Raw genomic sequence first — 21,307 nt, forward strand, 5'->3', positions numbered from 1 at the left:
CCACACTATTGTTACAAGCGTACTGTGCATGAAGTCAGTGTAGCTTAACCAGGCACGAATGTCAGCCATGACGAGGAACGGCGGGCGGGACTTCCTAGAGGTCCGCTCACCCTGTGGGCCGCACTAATATTATACTTTCATATCACGGTGGGGGCCACGAGACATAGTTCTGCGGGCGCGAGAATGAGACCTCTGCTTTAGACTGAGGGATGAGGTTCGACTCCCACCAGGAAAATGACACAAAATTACAGCCTGAGCTAAAATAGAATGGTGAACATTACAGCATCGTCAGACGGTTGAACGACGAGTTCAAGGATGACGTTCACAGATGCTTTGCCTCCAATCTGTCTGAGCTTTGTTGTGAAGAAGAATCAGCAAATCATTCTGTCTTTATGCTAGTAAATCTGGTAGAGATGTACCACAAAAGACAAAAAAAGGGCTCTGAATACAAATGCACATCTTAATGCACCACTTCGTGTTGGTTGTCGCATGAAATCCCAATGGTAGGAGTATAGAAACTGTCGAACGGCGCTACCTCCTAGGACTGGACACATTCCAAGTAATCTGCAGCTTTAAGTTGAATCGTCAGGGTGGGGCAGAGGCAGCGGGAATCCCCCTCACCTCTCGAAAACAGGCAGTTCACATTTAATGAGGTCAAGCTCCGGACACTGACCGCCTCATCAGCAGGAGTCCACAGGAGCGTCTTCACAGGCTACACTGAATGAGCGAGCCTGCTTTCTCTGCCAGTGTTAAGAGGCGAGGGAGGAGAGAGTCCATTCTCTGGCCTCAGAAAACTGGCCCGGATTCAGATTTGCTGAGTTGTTTTGGTTAACTTGTCGGGATCGGTTTTCTGCTATGTGGAGGGTCTGAATGGGTTGCACTTCTTTTCCGCTGCGTTGCAGCTTTGATCTTTTTCCTCGGTTGCCGTCAAGCTGTCAGAGTTTCACATAAATACAGCGTCACATAAACACTCGGCCCGGTTCAAACATCATCTGGAAATTATACGTTTGCATCAGCTTCCTTTTCTTTCTTTTACTCTCGATTACGCGATGAAATACAGCAGGGATGCAATTGGGACCTGCTGATTGCAGGGTCACGTTTCGTGCAGCTGTTTTGCAGAGTCGACGCTTTCGCGGATTCTCGGTTACACGCAAAATCCTTTTTCTCTGATCGTTAGAAGGTGTAGTCATAAATGCAAAAAACGTTTGGTTTTTTTTGTGACGCCTTGCTGATCATGAGACAGAAAACAGTGTGTGTGAACAGATCGCATGTCAGTCTCTGCTTCCTAATGTCACACTGAGCCTTTTCATCCATCAAAGTGGAGCTTTGCATCATAACAAGTCAATGTGCTGGCTGCAGTCTGAAAGCTTCCTGAGAGTCTCACAGGGTCAGTAGATGACTTATCTGGGTAACTTAAGCCTCGTGAATTATGTGATGACCCAAACGTAGCCCTGCTAACATGCACATTACTGACACATGTAATAAAGTAAAGGAAATGTGTGATAACCGCTATTTGCAAAAAGACTGCTTATATTATGTTCCATTTGTTGTAGCATTGCACAACAAATGCCTGGAAAGTTTGGACAATATAAGAATTATTTTATTATTTTTTTTTATTTCCAATGCAAAATCATCTAGATTGTACATAAAACTCAACCGCTCTCTGCGTGTGCCTGTTGAGTTTCCAGTCTACAATATAAACACCTTGAACTGATTGGATAGCAGCTGACCAATCAGAAGAGAGCTTGTTTTGCTGAACTCAGTTTGCAGCTGTGGGCTTAAGGTGCCCTGTTGACTATTTTAACTTTACATTGAGAGAAGCCAGAAAGAGCTAATATGCTCACCACTTAAAGTACCTAAGCAGTGGAGCTGCATTTACATCCACACTCACAAATGCACACGTTCATAGACTAATGCACAGATTGGCAGGCAATCTGGGTGCTGAGTGCCTTGCCCTGAGGCACTTTCTCATGTTGCAGAGGAGGAAACTGGAATCAAACCCACAATCTATTGGTTGCAAGAGGACTATTCCCACAATGGGCCACATTCATTTTTAAATAAAGAGCAAATTGTGCAGAGCTGACACTGAAGGGAAAAAATATATATTTTTGTGGGATTCTGTAGAAAAAAACAACAACTGGAAGATTAAACACCATAGCCAGAACCTCCACTAGAAACAAGTTACCTTTTATCACTCTTTTCAAATAAACAAAGGTTGTAAAAAGAAAATTTAATCCACCTAGAATTGTCATTTGTTTGCATTAAATTAATTTGCTAGTTTTAGCTATAGTTTTAAATGTTTTAAACTAAGTCAATTGGAGTTTAACATATAGCAAATCCTGGGAAAGTTGTATGTCGAGTACTGATGGATGTGGACAAACATTAACGAAAAAAAATAACTGAAGAGATCTCCAGTGTTCTGGTTATTGTAAAAGAGTCACATACCTGCACATACACAACATTAAAAACATTCAAAATTATTAATCCAAATCCTAATTTGGGCAAAACACTTTGACTGATATGTGAGATATGAGCTGTTAGGTTTTTACTTTGAGTTTACAAAGTAACCAGATATGTGGGAAAAAAAAAAAAAAAAAAAAATCCAGATTGTAGAATCTCTATTCACAATCCAACAAACTCTCCTCTGATTGGCCAGTTTGATTCATGTAGCCTAATTCCATCCATCCTTCCATTTTCTAACACCATTGTCCCTCAGTGGGGTTAGGAGGGGTGCTGGTGTCTATCTCCAGCTAACGTTCCGGGCGAGAGGCGGGGTACACCCTGGACAGGTTGCCAGTCTGTCGCAGGGCAACACAGAGACAGACATGGACAAACGACCATGCACACACACACACACACCTAGGGAGAATTTTGAGAGGCCAATTAAACTGACAGTCATGTTTTTGCTCTGTGGGAGGAAGCTGGAGTATCAGGAGAGAACCCATGCATGCACAGGGAGAACATGCAAATTCCATGCAGAAAGACCCCAGGCCAGGAATAGAACCCAGAACCTTCTTGCTGCAAGGCAACAGTGCTGCCAACTGTGCCACTGTGCAGCCCCCTGTAGCCTAGTTATTATTTTTTATTACATTGCATGGATTCATGTTAATGAAGGAAATCTGAAGTAATCTGGTCACTTTCTGTCTTTTGTCTTCCTGCTGTCAAAAAGTAGAAAATGTAAATCTAACCCGAAATAACTTCATATCCACGGTTTAACCCCTTTCACTTACCTTGACATCCTCATAGGCCTTTTCCACTGAGCAGACCTGGTGGTCGAGATGTTCTGCAGATTTGCACTGGTCCTCTAGCAGCAGACATCCACAGGTGCGACAGAACCAGTCCATGCCCTGCAGCTCAGCAGCCAGGCGGACCTTACTCTCCTCCTCTGCATCAATAATTTCATAATCTGCCTCATTGAGCTCGTCCTTCTCTACCTCCGTCTCCATCTTCTCCTCAGGTCTCTGATGGGACTCATCATCTTGTTCTGTCTGGTTCGCAGATTCAAGAATATGTTTTGCATCTTCCTCTCCGATCATTTCATATCCAAAGTCATCCAGCGCTTCTTCCTTACTTTCAACAACAACTGTGTCACTTTCCTCCTTAATTTGTTCTGCATCTTCACTGTGCAAATCAAGACATGGCTCTGCTTCCTCTTTAGGAAGGTTTATTTCTGGTTTGTCCTCCACCTCCCATCGGTCTGTTTTTTGTTCTGATTCTTCTGCATGTACATCATCTCCACGAAGCTCGGATAAATCCTCCTGAGGAGTGAAGCTTCTCAGCAGGGAGTAAGGGAGTTTGTCCTCTTGAGTCTCCAGCTCCTCAGTGCTGGCTTCTTCTGCAGGTGCAGGTGCTAAAGGCTTCAAGTCCAACTCATTACTGGAAAGTTCTTCTATTTCTGTGACTATTGGCTCTTCCTCGACTTGAGGCCTCGGTGCCTGAATTTCAGATGAGATGTCAGGTTCAGGAGTAGAAACCGTCTCTTTAATAATGTCCTCTGACCACTTATCAATCTGTATGTCCATCTCTACAGCCTGTCCTTTGGGAACAAGGAGGATTAACTCATCACCTATGTTCACTACGTCCTGCACACAGGTCTTTGAGTCTTCTCCAGACAATCTAGTTGTGGGTTCTGCTGTTTGTCGCAGGTTGTCTGATTCACAGTCAGTTGTGTTGTCTTGCTGCGTCTGGTGATGTTTGTTGGTTTCTTTGGGCTTTGCAGGTTGGGCTATTTCCCCTGAAGTCTCAGTTTCAACTCCTGACTCCAGATCAGCAGCTGCAGGCTTGCTCTGCTCAGAAGATTCCTCTGTTAGGGGCTTGAGATGATCTTCTGCCTCAGGAGCAAGCAGTATCGCCTCCATGACCTCCTGTACATCAGTCTTAACTTGGTTGTGGATCTCTTCGTCATTCATTGCTTTCTCCATCACCTCCTCCACTGTTTGTACTGCACAGTCGCAGTCAGTGATGACTCCTAGAGGGGCCGCATCTGCAGACACTGCTTCTTTGTCCTCATGCACAGGTACTTCAGAAGATGCCTTTGACTCTGTGAGGAGTTCAGTTGAGGCGAGTGCTGCGTCTCCAGTTTCTTTCACTTCAGCTGCTGCTACTTCAGGTGGGTATTTCTCATCAGCAGCCCCCGTTGTTGACTCAACAGGGGCTCCTTCTTCAAACGGGCTCCTTTCCCTGGTTTCTGTCAGTACAGTGGGTTCGGTGCTGGCCGGAGGATCCTCTCTGCTCTCAGGTAGAGTCGACGCTGTCGTGTCTGGTGTCACCTCAAACAGCCCAGACACGTTTTCAACCTCTATTTGTGGCTCACATGGCGGTTCTGTTTCAGAAAAACTTTGCTCAGTGACCGTCTCATCTCTGCCCTGTGAGATTTCATCTACTTTTGTTTCCATCTGAGGAGTTTCGATTGATTTTTCTGTGCTTGGCTCCACTACCTGTTCCTCTTGTTTACTCTCCTTCTGATCCACTGATTTAGTCTCCTGGCATGGCTCTTCTGGGATTTCCCCTAAACCTTCATCATGAAGTATCACTGATGATTGTTTTTCTTCTGTTTCTGTTTGATGTTCCTCTTTCTCTTTCAGTATTTCACTCCCCTCCTGTATCTTCACTTCATTGCTTTTTATAATTTCTGCCTCTTCTTCATCTTTTGCTGCTTTGATTAAGCATCCTGTCATTTCAAACTTACTTTGTGGCCACATCATCCTCCCCCCAGCCTTATCCTCTGATGACTCTGACTGAAGGTCCACCGCTGGTGTTTCATCTTTCAGCCTGAACTTCTCCAGGTACCCATCCGCCTCATCTGAATCTGACAGCCGCCTCTTGTAGGATTTCTCAGACGCCACACTCTCCGCCTCCGAGTACTCCTCGTCACTCCTTCTTTTCTCCCCCACAGCATCCTCGTAGAGGTCCGAGTACATGAAAGACATGGCAGTGGGCTCCTCCAGGAGAATGGGGTCAATGATCTTGGGGGGCCCCGGGGAGATAAAAATAGGAGTGAGAGTGGTCTCTTCACTTTCAAACAGCACCAAACCACCATCCACCATTGATCGCTGGCTCTCACGTCTTGATCTCATCCTTTCAATGCCTTCCTGCTTCTCCTTCAGTGCCTCTATGGGAGGTCCTTCTCCATAGAAGACCTCATCCAGGTGTTCCTCAACTATGTCAGCATCTGTGACAAACACAAAAGAGTCTTCGGACACAGAGGCACCATCCTCGGTTGCCTCCTTTAAGGTTTCCTGCTGCTCCGTTTGGGCTTTTGCAGGCGACTTCTCTTCCTCTTGCTGTAGCTGTGGAGCTTCCTCTCCAGGTATCCCCACATCCAAAAGGGTGAACTTTTCGATGTAGTCGATGTCAGCAGTGCTCTCTGTCTCTGATGTTGTGGATCCAAGCAGTTTGTCCGGCGATGGCTGCAAAGTTTCTTTTGAGGCCTATGGAGAGATTAAGACGACTCAAACACAGAAATACTTCCTCATGTTTAGATCCGCAGCATGAATAAAGCAAAGATAAAAATATCTCAGCTACTTACCTCAGCATGATCAGGTGTCTGCTCTGCTTCCAGCTGGTCCCTGTGATGTGCCCAGTCATGCTGGTTTCTGGACCTGATCTTCGGAGTCTGGTCTAGATAAGACAAATTATCCTGCAGGTCTGTAGTCTCCTCCTCATCCACAGTGGGAAGTTTGGACGGCACTCTGATGTTGAGAATCTCATATCCTTCAGATATCAAACTGAACAGCTGCTGATCTTTGGATTTTATCTCTTCCAAATCTTCCTCTGTTGGTGTTTTCTCCTCTTTGATGTTAGGGAGTGAAACCTCCGCCATCTCTGGTCTCTCTACTCCCAAAGCCGAAGCTGACCTTGAACTACCAGGTCGGCTTAACCGGTCTCCCAACCTGCTGCTTCTTGCCCCGGATCTCGTCCTCCTGCGGACCACTTTGTCCTCATCGAAGACAATGGTGATCTTCCCCGCACCTCCAGAACCTTCCATGCTGTAAGCCTCAGACGTGGAGCTCGCCTCAGATGCCCAGGGTGTAGAGCAACGGCTGGAGGCCGTCTCCCAAACGATACCGCTGTCCTCACTCTGAACTGTCACCATGGAAAAGGACGGGTCCACCATGAGGCACTGGAGTTTGGGCTTCACTGACTGGTCCTGGATGACTTCTCGCAGACTTGAAAAAGAGAAAAACGGACAGAGTCAGAGGCGGGAGAGCAGGCTGTTTGTGCCATTCAAGTGCAAGAGGAGATCTTTCTGGCTCTGCTCTTGGAAATCCGAGCAGAGAACAAACTAATGAATCAAATCAAAACACATTTGAGCAACACTGAGCTGGATTCATGTCTTGCAGCTTGACAAATATGAGGTGAAAACTAGGTAGCGCATAATTTTGCTTCTTAAGAGGATTACTCAAGCATTGTAGAGCTGCTGTGTTGGGTCAAATGTCCAGAGCCAGGCTGCCAAAGTGAGCGGTACTACAAAAATCCTGCACCCTGAGCTGTCCCCTGGGCTATGAATACACCTCGCCCCTTGCTGGGTTACGGTAAGGTGACGTCCACAAAACGTCATTCATGTAATGTTCGAGAAGAGATACCTGGCTTTCTCAGATACACCCAACAAGCCAATGTCTTCCACTATTTATGACAAGGCAAAGTCAGCTCAAAGCATGATAAATGAAAGGTGAAACACTGGGGTGAGTCGGTGTTGCTGACACTGGTGTTGTTACACATTACACAGTAATGTGTAACAAATTGAAAACACCAATGTCTCATCTGCAAAGATAGGAGAAACCTCTCAACACAAAAACTAAGTGACCTATTGGTGAGGTTTGTCAGCAAGTAAATACAGCTGAAAAAGTACCTGTTCTGGAGTTCTTCCACTTCGTCTTCATCATCCTGGCTGAGAGCTTCATCCTGAAACTCCTGCAGCTCAGTCATTTCAGAGTCCAGACTTTCAGATTCCTCCATTTTGGTAATTTTCTTTGGATCTCTTGCTTTAAGCCCTCCGAGGTTTGGTTTTTGTGTGTTTTAGACTAGAGTTATTCCGAATTGGGAGACAGAGGTCTGTCTGTTTGTGTCATTCAAAGTTGTGAGCTTCGTCTCTGACTCAGAGAGGGACAGAAATAGCGTGGGGTATGAGAACAGGGGAGTGTAGATAAGAGAGGGCCAAAGGAGACATAAAGAAAGGCTGTAATTAATTAGTTAATTAAGAAAAGCACACCTGCAGGTGGCTTGAAGGAGAGTCCCAGATTTTCAGATGGTAGAACAAGTCTTTTATGACGCTGCACCCTTGTGAGGTCCAGTGGCTCATGGCCAACAGAGGTAATGCAGCTTTAAATTCAAAACCCCCCGTTGGCCAAGTTATAAATAGCCTTTGTGCTGAAACTGTACCTCTGGTCCCTTGCTGCTGGTGAGATGGGGTACTTCTCAAAAGCAGACACATGTTTTGTAACATATCTGCCACCTAGCATAGCTGGCACTATGCTGGAGCCATAAAATTAGGTTTAATAAGCTGTCAAACCACCGTAAGTAGAAACAATCAGCTAACTGCCTGAACTAACTCGACAGATGATGACTCATAAGATTGCCTTTCCTCAGACACACAGCACCATGCAAAAGTATTCATAACCCTTTAAATTTGTCACCTTTTGTCAAGTTACAGTGAAAAACTTTGATGCATTTTAATGGAGTTGAGACCAGTTGATATTTATCAAGCTCGCCAAGAGAGCGTCTACAACTTCTCCAGGATATTACAAAAGAACTTAAAACAATATCTAAAGCACCTCTGGCCTCAATTAAGATCAGCATTGATGTGTTCTACAGCCAAAACCAATGGTGATCAAAGAGAACATAAAGGTTCATCTCAAATTTATATTCAAATATTCAAACATGACTGACTGGTAGCAGATGGAGCCATGGACTTGGTTCCTCAAAAGAAAAACCTGAAGGATCAGCATCAGCTTGTGACCGTTGGCTTATCTACATGTTTTGATCGCCTGTCAAGTTCCCTACTGTGGACAATAAAGGGTAATATTCTACCCTATAAGACTTATTGAGACTCATTGAGAGTTATCACAACTGCTAGATTGGGGAGATTTGTATACTTAAACAAAAATACTCATTTAAAACTGTTTTGTGCATCTACTGTGTTATCTGTCAGATATTAACATGTATTTAATGATCTAAAATGTTTGTTGCCAAAAACTTAAAAAATAAATTTTCATGGCACTTTGTAGGCTAGCTTAGCTGCAATGTTTCCATTAAATTACCTGTTTAAGGTGGGTCATTATCAAATTATATCTATAAATATCTATATGTCGTGTGTTTAGTAGCCTGGTTTTGTTAAGATGTCCCCATGTAGTCTGGAGCTGTGGTTGAGAAGATAAAAAAATCACTTTTTCTTATCACTGTAATGATATATATATTTTTTATTTTGACTTTATACAGTCATCCCATTTTGTGGAAACCAGATTGAGCAACTTTGCATCAGCATCTATCTAGTTGGTGAAATACACAAAGGTATCAAATTGATTTTTGGCACTTCTACTAACATAGTTATAGTTTATACAAAACAAACTAATTTATATGTCCTGGGAGATTTTTTTTTTTTTTTTTTTTTTAAATAAACAATAAAATTCCACAAAACACAAATGCGCTTTTGCTCCCCGGAAAAATGGAAATCAAAAGCAATAACAAAATCAAACAGCAAGAAATATTTATATTCAAATTCTTTAAAATGTAAACTGGTGTGTTTGTCCCAAAAAATCTAGAAAGTATCTGAGACTCAAACCCTTGACGACAGCTGGAAGAGAAAGACACACACGAGGAGCCACAACCTTAAGAACCGTAAAATCCAGAACAGTTTCGATGATGAGCACTTTGTGGTCGTTTTACCTCAAACATCACAGAAGAGCTCAGGAGAAAACGCAGGGCATCATTAACTTATAGCAGGAAAAACACAACAATGTCGACGTTGGCTTATAAAAATAGAAAACAGGCTTCGACATCACCAAGTTATAGAAATCGTCGGCATAACGCAGATTCAAATAATTGTACTCAGAAGGATGACGCTGAGAACTGCTGCAAAAACAGGATAAGCTCAGAAGAGAAGACAACGTTAAACCTTCCACTTAAGCCCTTCTTACATGAGAGAAAATATCATTTCCATCCAGGAAACCAAAAAAATAGCAGCTGTATATATATATATAAAAAAAAACGGTTATCTTGCTCTGATTCTCCATTTTTAGCAACTGGACGTTGCCTTCATGTGTTCTGGTTTACCTTCACTCGATGTTTAGTGTCTTTTTGCTGTGATAACAGTAGCATCAGAAACTGCACAAACGTGGCGGCAAAAACATTCAACCGTTAAAACCATTCAGTCCTCCTCTCTCTGAGTCTGCGCTGCTGAAACTTTCCTCTGTACAACACCGATGTTTTTCATCGAAAGGCCAGTCAGCTCATCTCCTCGCCAACTCCTCGTTGATGATGGCTCTCAACGCCAGGATGGAGGCCAGGTCCTTCCTCTCGTTCAGCATCTGGTACGACTGAGCAGACAGAGAGAAGGAGAGAGAGAGAGGAGAGATAGATCAGGAATGTGGTTAAGAACAGAGAACAATTTAAGGAGTCCTGATTAATGTTATCTACCTCAGAAAAGCACTTTTTAATGGCATCAAACTTAATCTTTTCATGGACGGCTCTGGCAACATTACTCCCCTCGAATGGCTCTGAAACAGACAGATTTACTGTTCATATATATATATATATATATATATATATATATATAAAACAGATGTCGTAGTGATGCTTCTGTAGACACATGTTGGGTTCTTTGCAATGTTTCTAATCTGGGTCACTTTGTTTATGTTGAGTCAGCTCTGACTGGTGATCTGCAGATCTAAATACTAAATAGTTAGATTTTTTTTTTTATTCATAAATGCATGGTAACTAAAATGTCATACTACAGTTTAATGCACTTTAATAAGAAAAAAATCTAATAATGTTCAGAGACAAAAGTCTCATGCATAAATGTTGACAAATCTGTCTTTGCTTTATTTGACTATTTATTAAAGTACAGGTTTATTCCAATAAATCATCATCTAAAGGTTCCTTTATTCCAGTCAGTGCAAACTACTTTCAGGTTACAGCTAAGGCATAACAAATGTTTTTCCTCCACATAATTTTCTATTAATTTGCTTAGATACTACATTATAAAACAGCCATTTTATGCAATGACATGTTGTGACTCGCTCTTCGTCACAACGATCAAGTCACTAGTCTTCCTCGTGATTGTTTAGGCCATAATTTAAGATTTCTGTATCAGAAAGTCCTTTATTTGCTCAAATGTTATCCAGTAATTTCCTCAGAAACTAAATTTTGGGTTTTCTTTACCTATAAAGATGAAACCACCAAAGTTAACAGGAGATTCTGTGTCAGATAAATGTGGATAAAACAAAAGATTTTTACTTTTTGAAACAAAGTACTGGAATGAAATTTACTTTTTGATGTTATTCTAATTGAAATGTTGAACTTTTAAATAATTAAACAAACAGAAAATTGACAAAGAACATTTCTGGAGTTCAGTTCTGTCTGGATACCTACGAGGTCTAGAGATTTTTGGATTTAGTTGCATTTTTAGCCTGCAAAGCATCAGAAATAAAATGTCGGGTTTGAAATTCATCTCTAGTCGTGATGCCCGCAGCTCGGCACGGCCATGTAAACGTTTACCTTCCACACATATGAATTTGTTTCTCCACTCTTTAGAGTTGGTCTTGGGCAAAATTGTGGCCTGGCGCACAGAGATCACCTGCTTGTCCCAACTGCAACACATCAAATCACAACATGGCTGCTGTTAGAGCCGATCTGGCACCGAGGCAACGGTCGTCATCATTCAGCATCGGTTAGCGGACTATGAGGTCTGCAGACGGTCAAACTCTCCAGGTTCACATTAGCTTCTTTCAACTGCATAAAAATTAAAAAGGTGCCATGCGCCTCACTTCATCTTCTGTTTCAGCAGAATGATCTCGCACTGAAAAGGTTTGAAAATCCAACCTTCAAATGGAGTAAATTTGCTCATTAGGGAAAACAAATGACATTAAGAAAGAAATGTATTTTTTCCCCCCCACAAAATAAATGTTATTGAACCATTTTGTTAAATTTTGCCTAAACGTTGAACTGATCAGGGTTTCTAGGGACTCCATAACCTAATGTGTGAATATGAAAGGACAAAGAGGTCTTTCTTCTTTAAACCACTCTTAAAGGTTGGAAAGAAAAGGGAATGTGCCGTTCAAGTCAGGAAAATGTGTGTTGACGTCTATAAGTCAGGAAATGGGTATGGAAAATATATACTCAATTAATTAAAAAGCTTAAAATAACCTAAACTGTGACAAACAAGGCCAGGTTAGGACTGAAGTATGTGGAAAAAAATGATTTTTAAAAAAATAAAAAATTCCCATTGCCCACTGTTAGAAAAGTGAGGCAAAGACTCGTTGTTCACATGCCAAACACTTGATTGCAAGCCTGCAAAACTTTACCGGCACTTTAACTCGAGCTGTGTGCTTTGGTCAAATGAGAATAAAACTGATCAAAACAAATGACCAAATCAGCAGAAACAAAATGAACCTTCTCTAATGAGCATCCTAGTCCCTACAGCTCAGACCTAAATCCTGTAGAAAGCTGACGAACAGAAAACAGAAGAAACGATGCAGGACTGGTTGATCTGGAGAGAAGTTAAAGGAAAAGATCAAGTACCATCCTGCAGGTAACAGAGGGTGTGTGAAGTACTAACATCAACGCTACTGATGTAAAAACGAATAAATTTTTTTAGCACTGGGTCTTTACGCAAAACAACGAATGCTCTCAAATTTAAGGAGGATTTTCTAAATCTTTCAGTATGAACGTTTATTTAAAGGTTGCTATTTATGTACGTCTTTAACAGAGGTTACAGTAAATTGTTATATTTGTTGTTCTGATCCTGTACAAACACCAATCAATGTGTGGTCATGCAGCAGGTTTTTAGTTCAACTTTTCAAACCTGGCTTGGCACATTCTGCAAATACACGGATCGTCTATGTCATGTTGGTGCTGTATAAGGCCAAAGGTCCCACCTGCTGCTGCCCCTCAGCCAGAAACATAAAACCAGAGAGGAGGATGCAGGAAGATGAGGACAGACGGAAGAGTCGAGAGGGGAGGAGAAAGTTGGCAGGGAGAGATGAAGAACGAGATGAGGAACGGGAGCGAGAAAATGAGCACGGGGTCCATGAGCCTCACTTCAGCTCCGATACCTGAACCGCGTGGCGTAGTATCTGAGGAAGCCCAGCAGCAGCTCGCCCAGAGACGACTGGTTTGTTGAGGTATAGGGCCGGACGTGTCTGGGTCCGTCTGGAACCTCGTCTATGTCCATGAGCGGATCAAAACACTCCTGAAAAAAATCAGGACGCAGGACAAGAGGGTCACAGCTAAAACCTAGACATAACCCGCTTATGTAAATACATCGACATGACTTAATTTGAGTTTACTAGACTCAAGAGCTGACAAATACGCACTTCAAACTTACAGGGTGAGTCTTTTGAAAAGATGGGAGGACAGGTTGTTCAAGAGCTGGTAAGAAAACAAGACGTTGTAGAAGTTAAAGCGGGCCTTTTGTCTGAAAGGACAAAGCAAACGCCGGCTTTTTCTGCATGTGCGGCTTCACTGACTCTGGAGATAGTGAAGGACCATCAACACCAGCGTGTAGCTGCTCAGCGTCCCTTTGCTGGCGTCGTTGATCTGGTGGTGCCGCGCCCACTTCTTCACGACCAGGATCAGGGGCCTAACCCGGACGTCGGCTGAAGGAGTCAACGCGGACACAGTTAGCCAAGCGACGCTTTCCCAGTCACAAAAGGCACGGCTGACCACTTCACCCACCGTAAGCGTAGGTTCTCAGCAGGAATGTGTTTCTGATGCCCACCGTGTTGTTCACATTCAGGTCGAACTCCAGAAAACTAACGTGGGGAGGATTAGGATGGACATAAGCTCATTCAGGATCAAAGTGTGACGCAAACACGAGCAAGTAACTTACGCCTCCTACCTGCCTCTCTCTTTGAACTTGAGGATGGGAACTTTAGCTTTAATCAGCTGAATCCTCACCAAATACGCTGCACGTCAAAACAGAGATCACGAGACTTACAGATGTGAGAACCTCAAAGTACTTGAAACTTTAAACTAGGTGAACAGCTCCTCCTAGTGATCTTTAAAATATCTCACCTATCAGTTCAAAACATTAATCAGTTCAAAGTATCAGAGAAGAAGGATAGTGAATATAAAAGTGGAGACATTTCATATTTTATTTGTGAAACATTTTGAATTCCACAGCAGATCCACTCAATACTTTATGGTCAATATCACATAAGGTCTTGAGAACGTAACCTTACAAAATGTGGAAAAAGTTCAAGTGGGGGGTAAATATTTTGGTAAGGCGCTGAAGAAATACAGTAGGTAATGTAAAATTAAAAGATTGCAGAAGAAAGACAAGATGGTTTTAGAACAAAATGTAAAATTATATTGCCTTACAGAGAGACCTGAAATCCCTTTGGAGTTGACAAAGGACATCCATTGGATGGGGGCGTCTCTGAAACAGGAAATGATTTGTCATTTGGATCAAAACAAACAACGTAAGGTTGATGCAAACGTACATTTCCCGTGACCACAAGACAGAGGTCGGCATCGCTGCTCCGGCAACCCAGTCCACTCATCGAAGATCCGGTCAGGTACAACCGCGACTCTGACAAAAACACAATTAATGAAAAAAAAAAAAGACAACGACAAAGTACGAGGAAGACTATTAAATCCATTTGAACCAAACCTGGGAATTGTTTCTGGATGTCAACTTGTAGCCGAGCTCGACACGCCTCCTTCCTGTCCAGATCTGAAATTTGTTGCTGGCAGGCCTCAAACAGGTCCACCATCTGACCGCTCAGCTGGACGCACAAACACATTCGACATTAACCGAGACTAATCATTTCTCAACGGAAACACCTCCAGACTTTACAAAGGTCAGGTCTACCTTGTCCTTGACGAAGACCCGAAGGCTCGTTAGGTTTTGTGGTTCGGTGAGCACCTCTGTGTTCGGAGGTCTGGAATGAAAGCGTTCAGACCCCACTGGGGCGAACGTTGAGGGCTCTCCCACTGCCAGGTTACTATGAGGAATCCATGTTGGAGAGGAGGTCGGAGACGGGTTGAGGCGTTGGCGTTTGACAGCACGAGCACTGTGCTCGTTATAGTGCCTCCTGCAAGAAGCAGAGGTCAGCATGGGCAGAGGTCATTCACTTCTAAACGAATGATACTTACTTGCGCCCGTGGTTTACACCGGCTGGGGGTGGAGGTAAGGCTGCAAAGACGGGCGTTGCAGGCTGCCATGTATAAGGAGGCAACTCCACTATGTTGAGAACATTAAAGCTGAAAAAAAAGAGAATGGATAAATTATTATTCAGAGCATAAAATATCAAACAAAATAACTGTACATGTGAGGGGTTAGTGAAAGTGTCACTTTTTTTGTTTGTTTTTGGCTCTGTGGTGCAAAACAAGACAGACAGTGAATCACATCCATATTTGGATGTGTGTGCTAGTAAAGACCCCTGGTTGAAGATTGTGCACAAGTGATGGGTAAACATACGACGCCAAATATGGGAAGCTATCTGTTTGCCATCTGTAACCTATAAAGAAACACACTGTAGGAAATGGGAAATCGATTGGATAACTTAGACAACAGTGGGAAAACAATTGTACTCTGAACCTGTTCAGCGTTTCCCTACGTTGGGCTCACCTGTTAGCAGCTTCAGGTTCTCCGTGTTGGTAGTCAAAATACCAGGGGGCTCGTGGCGGAGGGTACGGCGTATTACTGGAGGCTCCCCGCCGCGAAAGAATCTTGTTGCGGTGAAACATGCCGACGAACTCCACTGAGCTCCAACATCAACTTTGCTGAAGTTTTAGAGAGAACACACAAAACAACCAACGGAATCAACTGAGGCTGAGGAAAAGCCCGAACATGTCTAATTGTAGTCAACTCTGAGAAAGCAAAAAGATATGATACCTAGGAAACCGAAACTCGCCCTGCCTGTGTTTGTGAAGCTAACTGGCCTCTGAAAGAAAGAAAGAAAAACTGAATGAGATGTAGGAGAGGAGTGCATCAAAGCTAATCTGTCACTAAATGTTTAAAAACATTTAGTTTTCCACACTCATACTTCCTGTAACACTTACCTGTAACACTTAAGTCCAGATCACATGTAAACAAATCTAACCTGCTGAAGAACTTCCGCGTTCATCTGATGACGTAACTGAAATAGATTTAAAGGAGACGTGTGTTTATTTTAATTGAAAAAATGTACCTGAAAACTAAGCTGAAAGGGGGTAAACAGGGATTGAGATTAGAAATGCATCTCCAATAAAATGCGCTCAGGAGTCAGAAATATTCTTCTAATCAGATCATGAGAGATCAGCCATTGGCCAGCTATGTTTCTGTAATTGGCCTGCTTTTTTATTTATTTATTTTAACTTCTGCTTCTATAAATATGTGGCTTTTAACATTATTTTCTAGAGATGTTGAGCAGCTTAATATTTTATTATTTTTTTAAATTTTTTTTATTATGTTTATTTTTATTTTTTGCATTAACTTGATAATTACTGGTAATTTTAATGACTGTACAATATTATGTATTTTTATTACTGACAAATTTGGTCTTAATGTAAAATCTGTTATTTTTAACAGTATTTCTGTTACATATACCATGCAATTCTTTATTGCATGGTATACGCAATACATAATTTTAAAGAAATAACAAACAAAAAGGCTTGGTGTTGGACAAATTCATTCTAAAGCAGCACCAGAATATGGGGATCCTTTATTTTCCTTATGGCCAGACATTTAACAAACATGGAGTGATTATTATGTGCCTGGTTTATCTCAAAGCTCCTTGTAATTATTTTATACGCCAAAAGTTTTGATTTTATTGCAGACATCCAGTGGAATTTCCTTATTAATATCCAGCCAACATTTACTCAAAGGACCAAGAAAGGCTGAAATATTAGAAATAAAAAGTACGTAAGTACTACATAATCCGTACTCTGATTGGTTATCGTTGTTGACCCTTTCCAAGTTGGGACAGAAAGTTAGTGGAAGTGGTCAAAGTAACCTGCAGCCTGTGTGCCCCAGTTTACTACCGCTAATATAAATAAGCAGAATCCTTTTAACGCACATCCTTACAGGACTGTCTGTACACCCTTTAACATATTGCTTGCAGTGTTAGACAGGTATTCTGAAAATATACAAATCAGTTTGATTTGCATGTGGGCCGTAAATCAGATAAGTTCAGTAAAATCACCACGGCTGCTATCAGCTTATCTCTCCTCCATTGCAATGAACAGAAGATCCAGTTTTAAATCTCCTCCCTCCCAGACTTCAGAAAGTTATTCCACTGAAAAGCTCATCAGACGTCCTGGACATGATTAATAATTGTTTTTTCTTTACCAGCTCAATAAAGAGGAGATTGATATTGACCACAGAAAGTACATTCAATTTCCAAAATTATGTGTTAAACCATGAGATTATTGGTGACCCAGAAGAAAAAGGATGTTTTATGCTTGATCATTTAACAGATAAATTAGGTATTGTGATGATATAAAGGCACATGTTTTTTGTTGTTGTTTTTTGCCTTTATTATAATAATGTGATTGCTTCAGACAGTCACAAACTGTATCTAAAATAAATATTTATTTGCAACTAACATGGCCACTTCTTCCTGAGTCTATTCTGTATGTGCTGAGAAAGTGTCCTGAGTTTTACAAACAAACAAAGAAATGCTTTTAGCTGATTTAAAACCCATAAAGACTGATCATCTCTCTGCGCTGGAAGATAAAAAAAAAAAATGAGCAAAACACAAGCCTGGAGTGATGTTAGTCTCTCGGACCACACTACTGCCTTCTCGGTCGTGTTGTTCTGTATTTTTCATTCTCCCTGACAGCCCCAGTGAGCCCATTTCACCTCGACAAACTTATTTTAAACAACAAAAAGCATCGAATGGCATCAGTCCCTTGAGCACGGAGAAACGTCACTGCGGAGGATGGTGTGGTGACGTCGGCAGTGGGAGGGAAGCGGATGCATCACCCAGATGTGGGGGTTTTTTTTTTTTTTTTGGGAGGGGGGTGCAATTAGGGCTCTGTGGATTGTTGGGGCTTGGATCAATAACACACTGCAGGAGAAATTAACACGGGCTTCTGTTGGACTTTGCACTCGTGTTCCAGTGGAAGGTGGGGAAAGCGTGAACTGATGTTGCAGAGACATCGGGAGGCAACTTTAAAAGGAAACGCTAATAACGCGTGCGTGAAGTAGCTGCGGCGTGAACGCGCAGGAGTGGGGGTGTAGCCTGCCAGTCTGTGGTAATAGGCTGCGAGGGAGAGAGTGAGTGAGTGAGAGTGGGGGCAGACGTGGACGGTGATGCTGCGCGCTGTCTTCTTGCCTAAATGAGGATCGTCTTTTCCCAGTTTGAGCAGCAGCAGGGCTTCTCCACCCTTCCAGCGAGGATCTGTAATTTACACAGCAACAGCGGGGCGTCCGTGGGATCTTCTCCATCATCATCATCATCAGCAGCAACAGCAGCAGCAGCAGCGACAACAGCAGCAGCAGCATCTGCGCTGGATCCAGCCCCGCGCTGCCGCTTGTTCTGCTGCTGCTCCATCACCAGGCGACTAGAGGAGAACATCTGACCAGCGGGCCATGTGCACCACGACATGTATGCGTGAATTCATGCGGTGACACAGGAAGGGGGGAATGGAGCAGCTGTCAATGCATTCCTGTAGACGCACCGACGGTGATTCGTTGCAGACTGTCGTGTAGAGAGAGAGAGAGATAGTGGGGAAAAAAAAAAAAAAAAAAAACCTTCATACGCAGCAGCCCATCCAGCACATTCGCTTTTTTATTCCAGCGAGAAGCGATCAGTGGTCAGGTGTCGCCTTTCATTTCAACCACAACAATGGGGTAAGTGTGGATAATATACAACCTTATACAAGCTGCGTTCATTTACCTGTTTTTTTTTTATTATTATTATTATTTATTTATTTTAATACATGTTCAGCCTTTGGCATGGATACCTCTAAAGGCACAAATGGACTGGACCTTTATGTGCTTCAAAAATGTAATTTTTCTTTAACATTTCCTGGACAGCTTTGGGTGGATGTATTTTTGATATGGAAGACAGGAGTGTGGCATCACTTTCAGGCCTCTGATGTGATACTAAAAAACTCCAAATTAATTGGAAAAGGAGACAAAATACACGATAATTCTGTAAAATACAAAATAAATATATAAATGAAGTTCAGTGTTGGGGTAGTAGTTCACCATCAAACTTTTATGATTACTTGGCTGACTCTTGACCAGTGCTCATAGCTGGAGTTCCTCATAAAAATGAAGCACAGTTTATTCTTTCTTATAGCTCTGTAAAAATATTTTCTGGCGTTTCTTCCCCTCACTAATCCATAGTGACAGGCATACAAAAACGACAAAGTACAATAAAGATAAAAAAAAAAATCCGGTAAAAGATTTTATAAAATACTATTAAAACAAAAATTGACTGAAAATAAACAAACTTTGTGCATTTTTGTAGACCAGGGTCAGTGACATCACTGGAAGTGACGCAGCACTTCTGCTATGAAGGGTTAATGAAAGGAATCTCCCCAAAGCATTTTGCTCTGATCACAACTTGGTTCAAAATGATCCCTGAAGATCTTTGACAATATGATCTGGCTATTTTGGTTTGTCCTTGTCCTCCTCTCAAACTGTTTCACTGTTGGAAGATGTTCTCTGATCTGAGTTGAATGTTTTCCTGCAGCCAAAAAGGACACGACAAGTAAACATCTTTGAAAGAGGAAGCTGATTAAAACATAACAAAGAAGAAAAAAAAGATACAAGTTGATGTTCTGAAAAGGATTCTGATGTGTTGCCTTATGTGATGTCATCAGAGTCATGTGACTCCGATGACATATCTGCAAGGGTCGATTTTTACCTTGATTAAATATCAGTGTACAGCAAAATAAAAATAAAAAAATAACCATGACATGTTGCCCAGTGGGTGACAAGCTGCATCTAAAGCAGGTTTTGATTGATTTTTGAAAAAGCTCCGGCTAGCAGCTTTAATTCTGTATATCTGCTTGGAAACTGGAATGATGCACAATTATTTCTACACTGTTATGTAACCGAGCACACATCTACGTACCGGCATCCTTGCTCTGTTCTATTCTCACTCGGAGATGGTTCAGATACGAGCTGTACATCCTGTTCCTTACTCTTGCTCGTCTGCGTGGAGAAGAGCATAATGTCAGCAGCAGAGGAATGTCAGCTGAAGCTCCTGAGCTGCACTCTGCGCTGACAGAAAGCCGCTTTCTGTCTCTATGGCAGCACAAGCGGCCGCCGCACACCCCCTCGTCCCCCCGTCCGCCTCCCCCAACCGCAGGCGCCCATAAGTGAATCAGCTGTGAGCCTCACACATGCAGGGAGCACAGAGAGGGCTGCTCATTTGCATGTCCCCCTAACCCCGAGCTCAGCGGTCCGTTTCCTCCACCCAGCCTGCCGTTCATTAACAGCTGTCTCTTGCTCTTCCTTGTGATTAATTACACAGCAGGAGGTTAATAATAATGTGGCACGGCCACAGAGCGATTTCTAGATGTCAGCCAAAACTCCTGCATTAACTATTTACAATACATTGGAGAGCCAGCCCCTCCTATTCCCCTCATCACCCCCCACCCCCGGTCGCCCACGCTGTCCTCCTACGGTGTGGGCAGCGCATCGTTCAGCCGTGTCCCACTCAGCTCCAGCTCTCCACTGGGTCCTGCCATGCTGGTGACTAACTTGCTGTTATGCAACAGACTCAATGACTCAATTGATCCACAGTGGAATTTATTGTTAACTGAATCCAAAGCGCTAAGCTGCTGCCAGCCTGTGTGTTTTAGTATAACTTGCAAAAGCATTTCAACTTCTCCATATTTGACCCACAAACGTCAAATGTCCTGTCACATAAAGTGAAATACATCGAAGGGGGGGAGTTGTCTAGCATGAGAAAATATGAAAAAGTCGGATTGAAAAACTTCAGCAAAGCGCCGCATACATGCAGAGGAGCAGATTAGATTAACACACATAGCTGCGGCTCAGTTCCCTGGATGCCTGACTGGTAATAATGGCAGATAGAGTCATATTTCACTTCCAGACCCGTGGCTCAACACGAAGCCTGTTGGAGCTCTGATAATGGCAGGGAGGGAAACTGCGGTGCAGGACATGCTGGAGGTGATCCCTATCAACACTTCTGTTTGCAAATGCAATCAGACCACGAAGCGGTAATCCGGCCATTCCCTGCCGGTGAAGCAACAGAAAGCGTCTCTTTAATAACCTCAGTGCACCTTAAATAAGGACTGCTTTATTAAAACTTTGGAAATACGCGGTAAAGAGGGCAGCTTCTTAGTGGTGAGGGAAGGAGAAAAGGGAAAGTGGAAAGTGAGAGTCAAGTAAGTGTTTCACGTTACAATTTGTTGGAAAAGAGGGCCAGCTGCATGGTAAAAGAGGACACACTGAGGGAGAAATAAAGCACAGCATTCTGAGGTACAACAGGAGCCATGTGTGTGCAATCTGTTTGGTTTCATGCTGTGAGTCACATCTGTGCATCAAACCCCTGATGCACAATAGGTACCACAGGCAGCACCTGTTGTCAGAACAGAGCTGCACGTGTGTGCGTTTGCAACTGTGGGTGTTTGTGTGTGTGTGTGTGTGTGTGTGTGTGTGTGTGTGTGTGTGTGTGTGTGT

The 21,307-nt window shown here is 42.8% G+C and overlaps 3 protein-coding genes and 1 long non-coding RNA gene across 8 annotated transcripts in view; 1 reads left to right on the forward strand and 3 right to left on the reverse strand.

Annotated features, from left to right (window-relative positions):
* Positions 1 to 3,197: 3,197 nt before the first annotated feature.
* LOC106964201 (cardiomyopathy-associated protein 5-like) lies at positions 3,198 to 9,128 on the reverse strand. Its single transcript, XM_015059564.1, has 3 exons — positions 7,352 to 9,128; positions 6,029 to 6,668; positions 3,198 to 5,930 (listed from the first exon to the last, which is right to left on the reverse strand). The coding sequence occupies exons 1-3, from the start codon at positions 7,456 to 7,458 to the stop codon at positions 3,213 to 3,215; spliced, it is 3,465 nt and encodes a 1,154-aa protein (XP_014915050.1). The 5' UTR covers positions 7,459 to 9,128; the 3' UTR covers positions 3,198 to 3,212.
* Positions 9,129 to 9,191: 63 nt separating this feature from the next.
* tent2 (terminal nucleotidyltransferase 2) lies at positions 9,192 to 15,851 on the reverse strand. Of its 4 annotated transcripts, XM_015059580.1 has the most exons (16): positions 15,724 to 15,842; positions 15,557 to 15,605; positions 15,290 to 15,444; positions 14,815 to 14,922; positions 14,531 to 14,753; positions 14,330 to 14,444; positions 14,160 to 14,248; positions 14,038 to 14,095; positions 13,556 to 13,622; positions 13,393 to 13,469; positions 13,185 to 13,313; positions 13,043 to 13,086; positions 12,771 to 12,907; positions 11,215 to 11,306; positions 10,135 to 10,214; positions 9,192 to 10,034 (listed from the first exon to the last, which is right to left on the reverse strand). In XM_015059580.1, the coding sequence occupies exons 3-16, from the start codon at positions 15,406 to 15,408 to the stop codon at positions 9,948 to 9,950; spliced, it is 1,425 nt and encodes a 474-aa protein (XP_014915066.1). In that variant the 5' UTR covers positions 15,409 to 15,444; positions 15,557 to 15,605; positions 15,724 to 15,842; the 3' UTR covers positions 9,192 to 9,947. The 4 variants fall into 4 exon arrangements, with proteins under 4 accessions (XP_014915066.1, XP_014915068.1, XP_014915067.1 ...); XM_015059582.1 differs by lacking the exon at positions 15,557 to 15,605 and having other exon boundaries at positions 15,290 to 15,445; positions 15,730 to 15,842; XM_015059581.1 differs by lacking the exon at positions 15,557 to 15,605.
* Positions 15,852 to 17,643: 1,792 nt separating this feature from the next.
* The window catches only part of homer1b (homer scaffold protein 1b), a 39,187-nt gene continuing 35,523 nt past the window's right edge, over positions 17,644 to 21,307 (forward strand). The window contains exon 1 of one of the 2 annotated variants that reach the window (XM_015059569.1): positions 17,644 to 18,496. In XM_015059569.1, coding sequence (XP_014915055.1) covers positions 18,492 to 18,496 — 5 coding nt within the window. In that variant the 5' untranslated portion in view covers positions 17,644 to 18,491. The remainder of the gene's footprint in view (positions 18,497 to 21,307) is intronic. The other variant, XM_015059568.1, reaches the window with a different exon arrangement.
* LOC106964208 (uncharacterized) overlaps positions 18,668 to 21,307 on the reverse strand; it is a 9,341-nt gene continuing 6,701 nt past the window's right edge. The window contains exon 2 of the long non-coding RNA XR_001428345.1: positions 18,668 to 19,340. This is a non-coding gene — a long non-coding RNA (uncharacterized LOC106964208). The remainder of the gene's footprint in view (positions 19,341 to 21,307) is intronic.

The sequence above is a fragment of the Poecilia latipinna genome, unplaced genomic scaffold, assembly GCF_001443285.1.
Source record: "Poecilia latipinna isolate Pla-1442-1.1 unplaced genomic scaffold, P_latipinna-1.0 Scaffold1639, whole genome shotgun sequence".
NCBI lineage: Eukaryota > Metazoa > Chordata > Actinopteri > Cyprinodontiformes > Poeciliidae > Poecilia > Poecilia latipinna.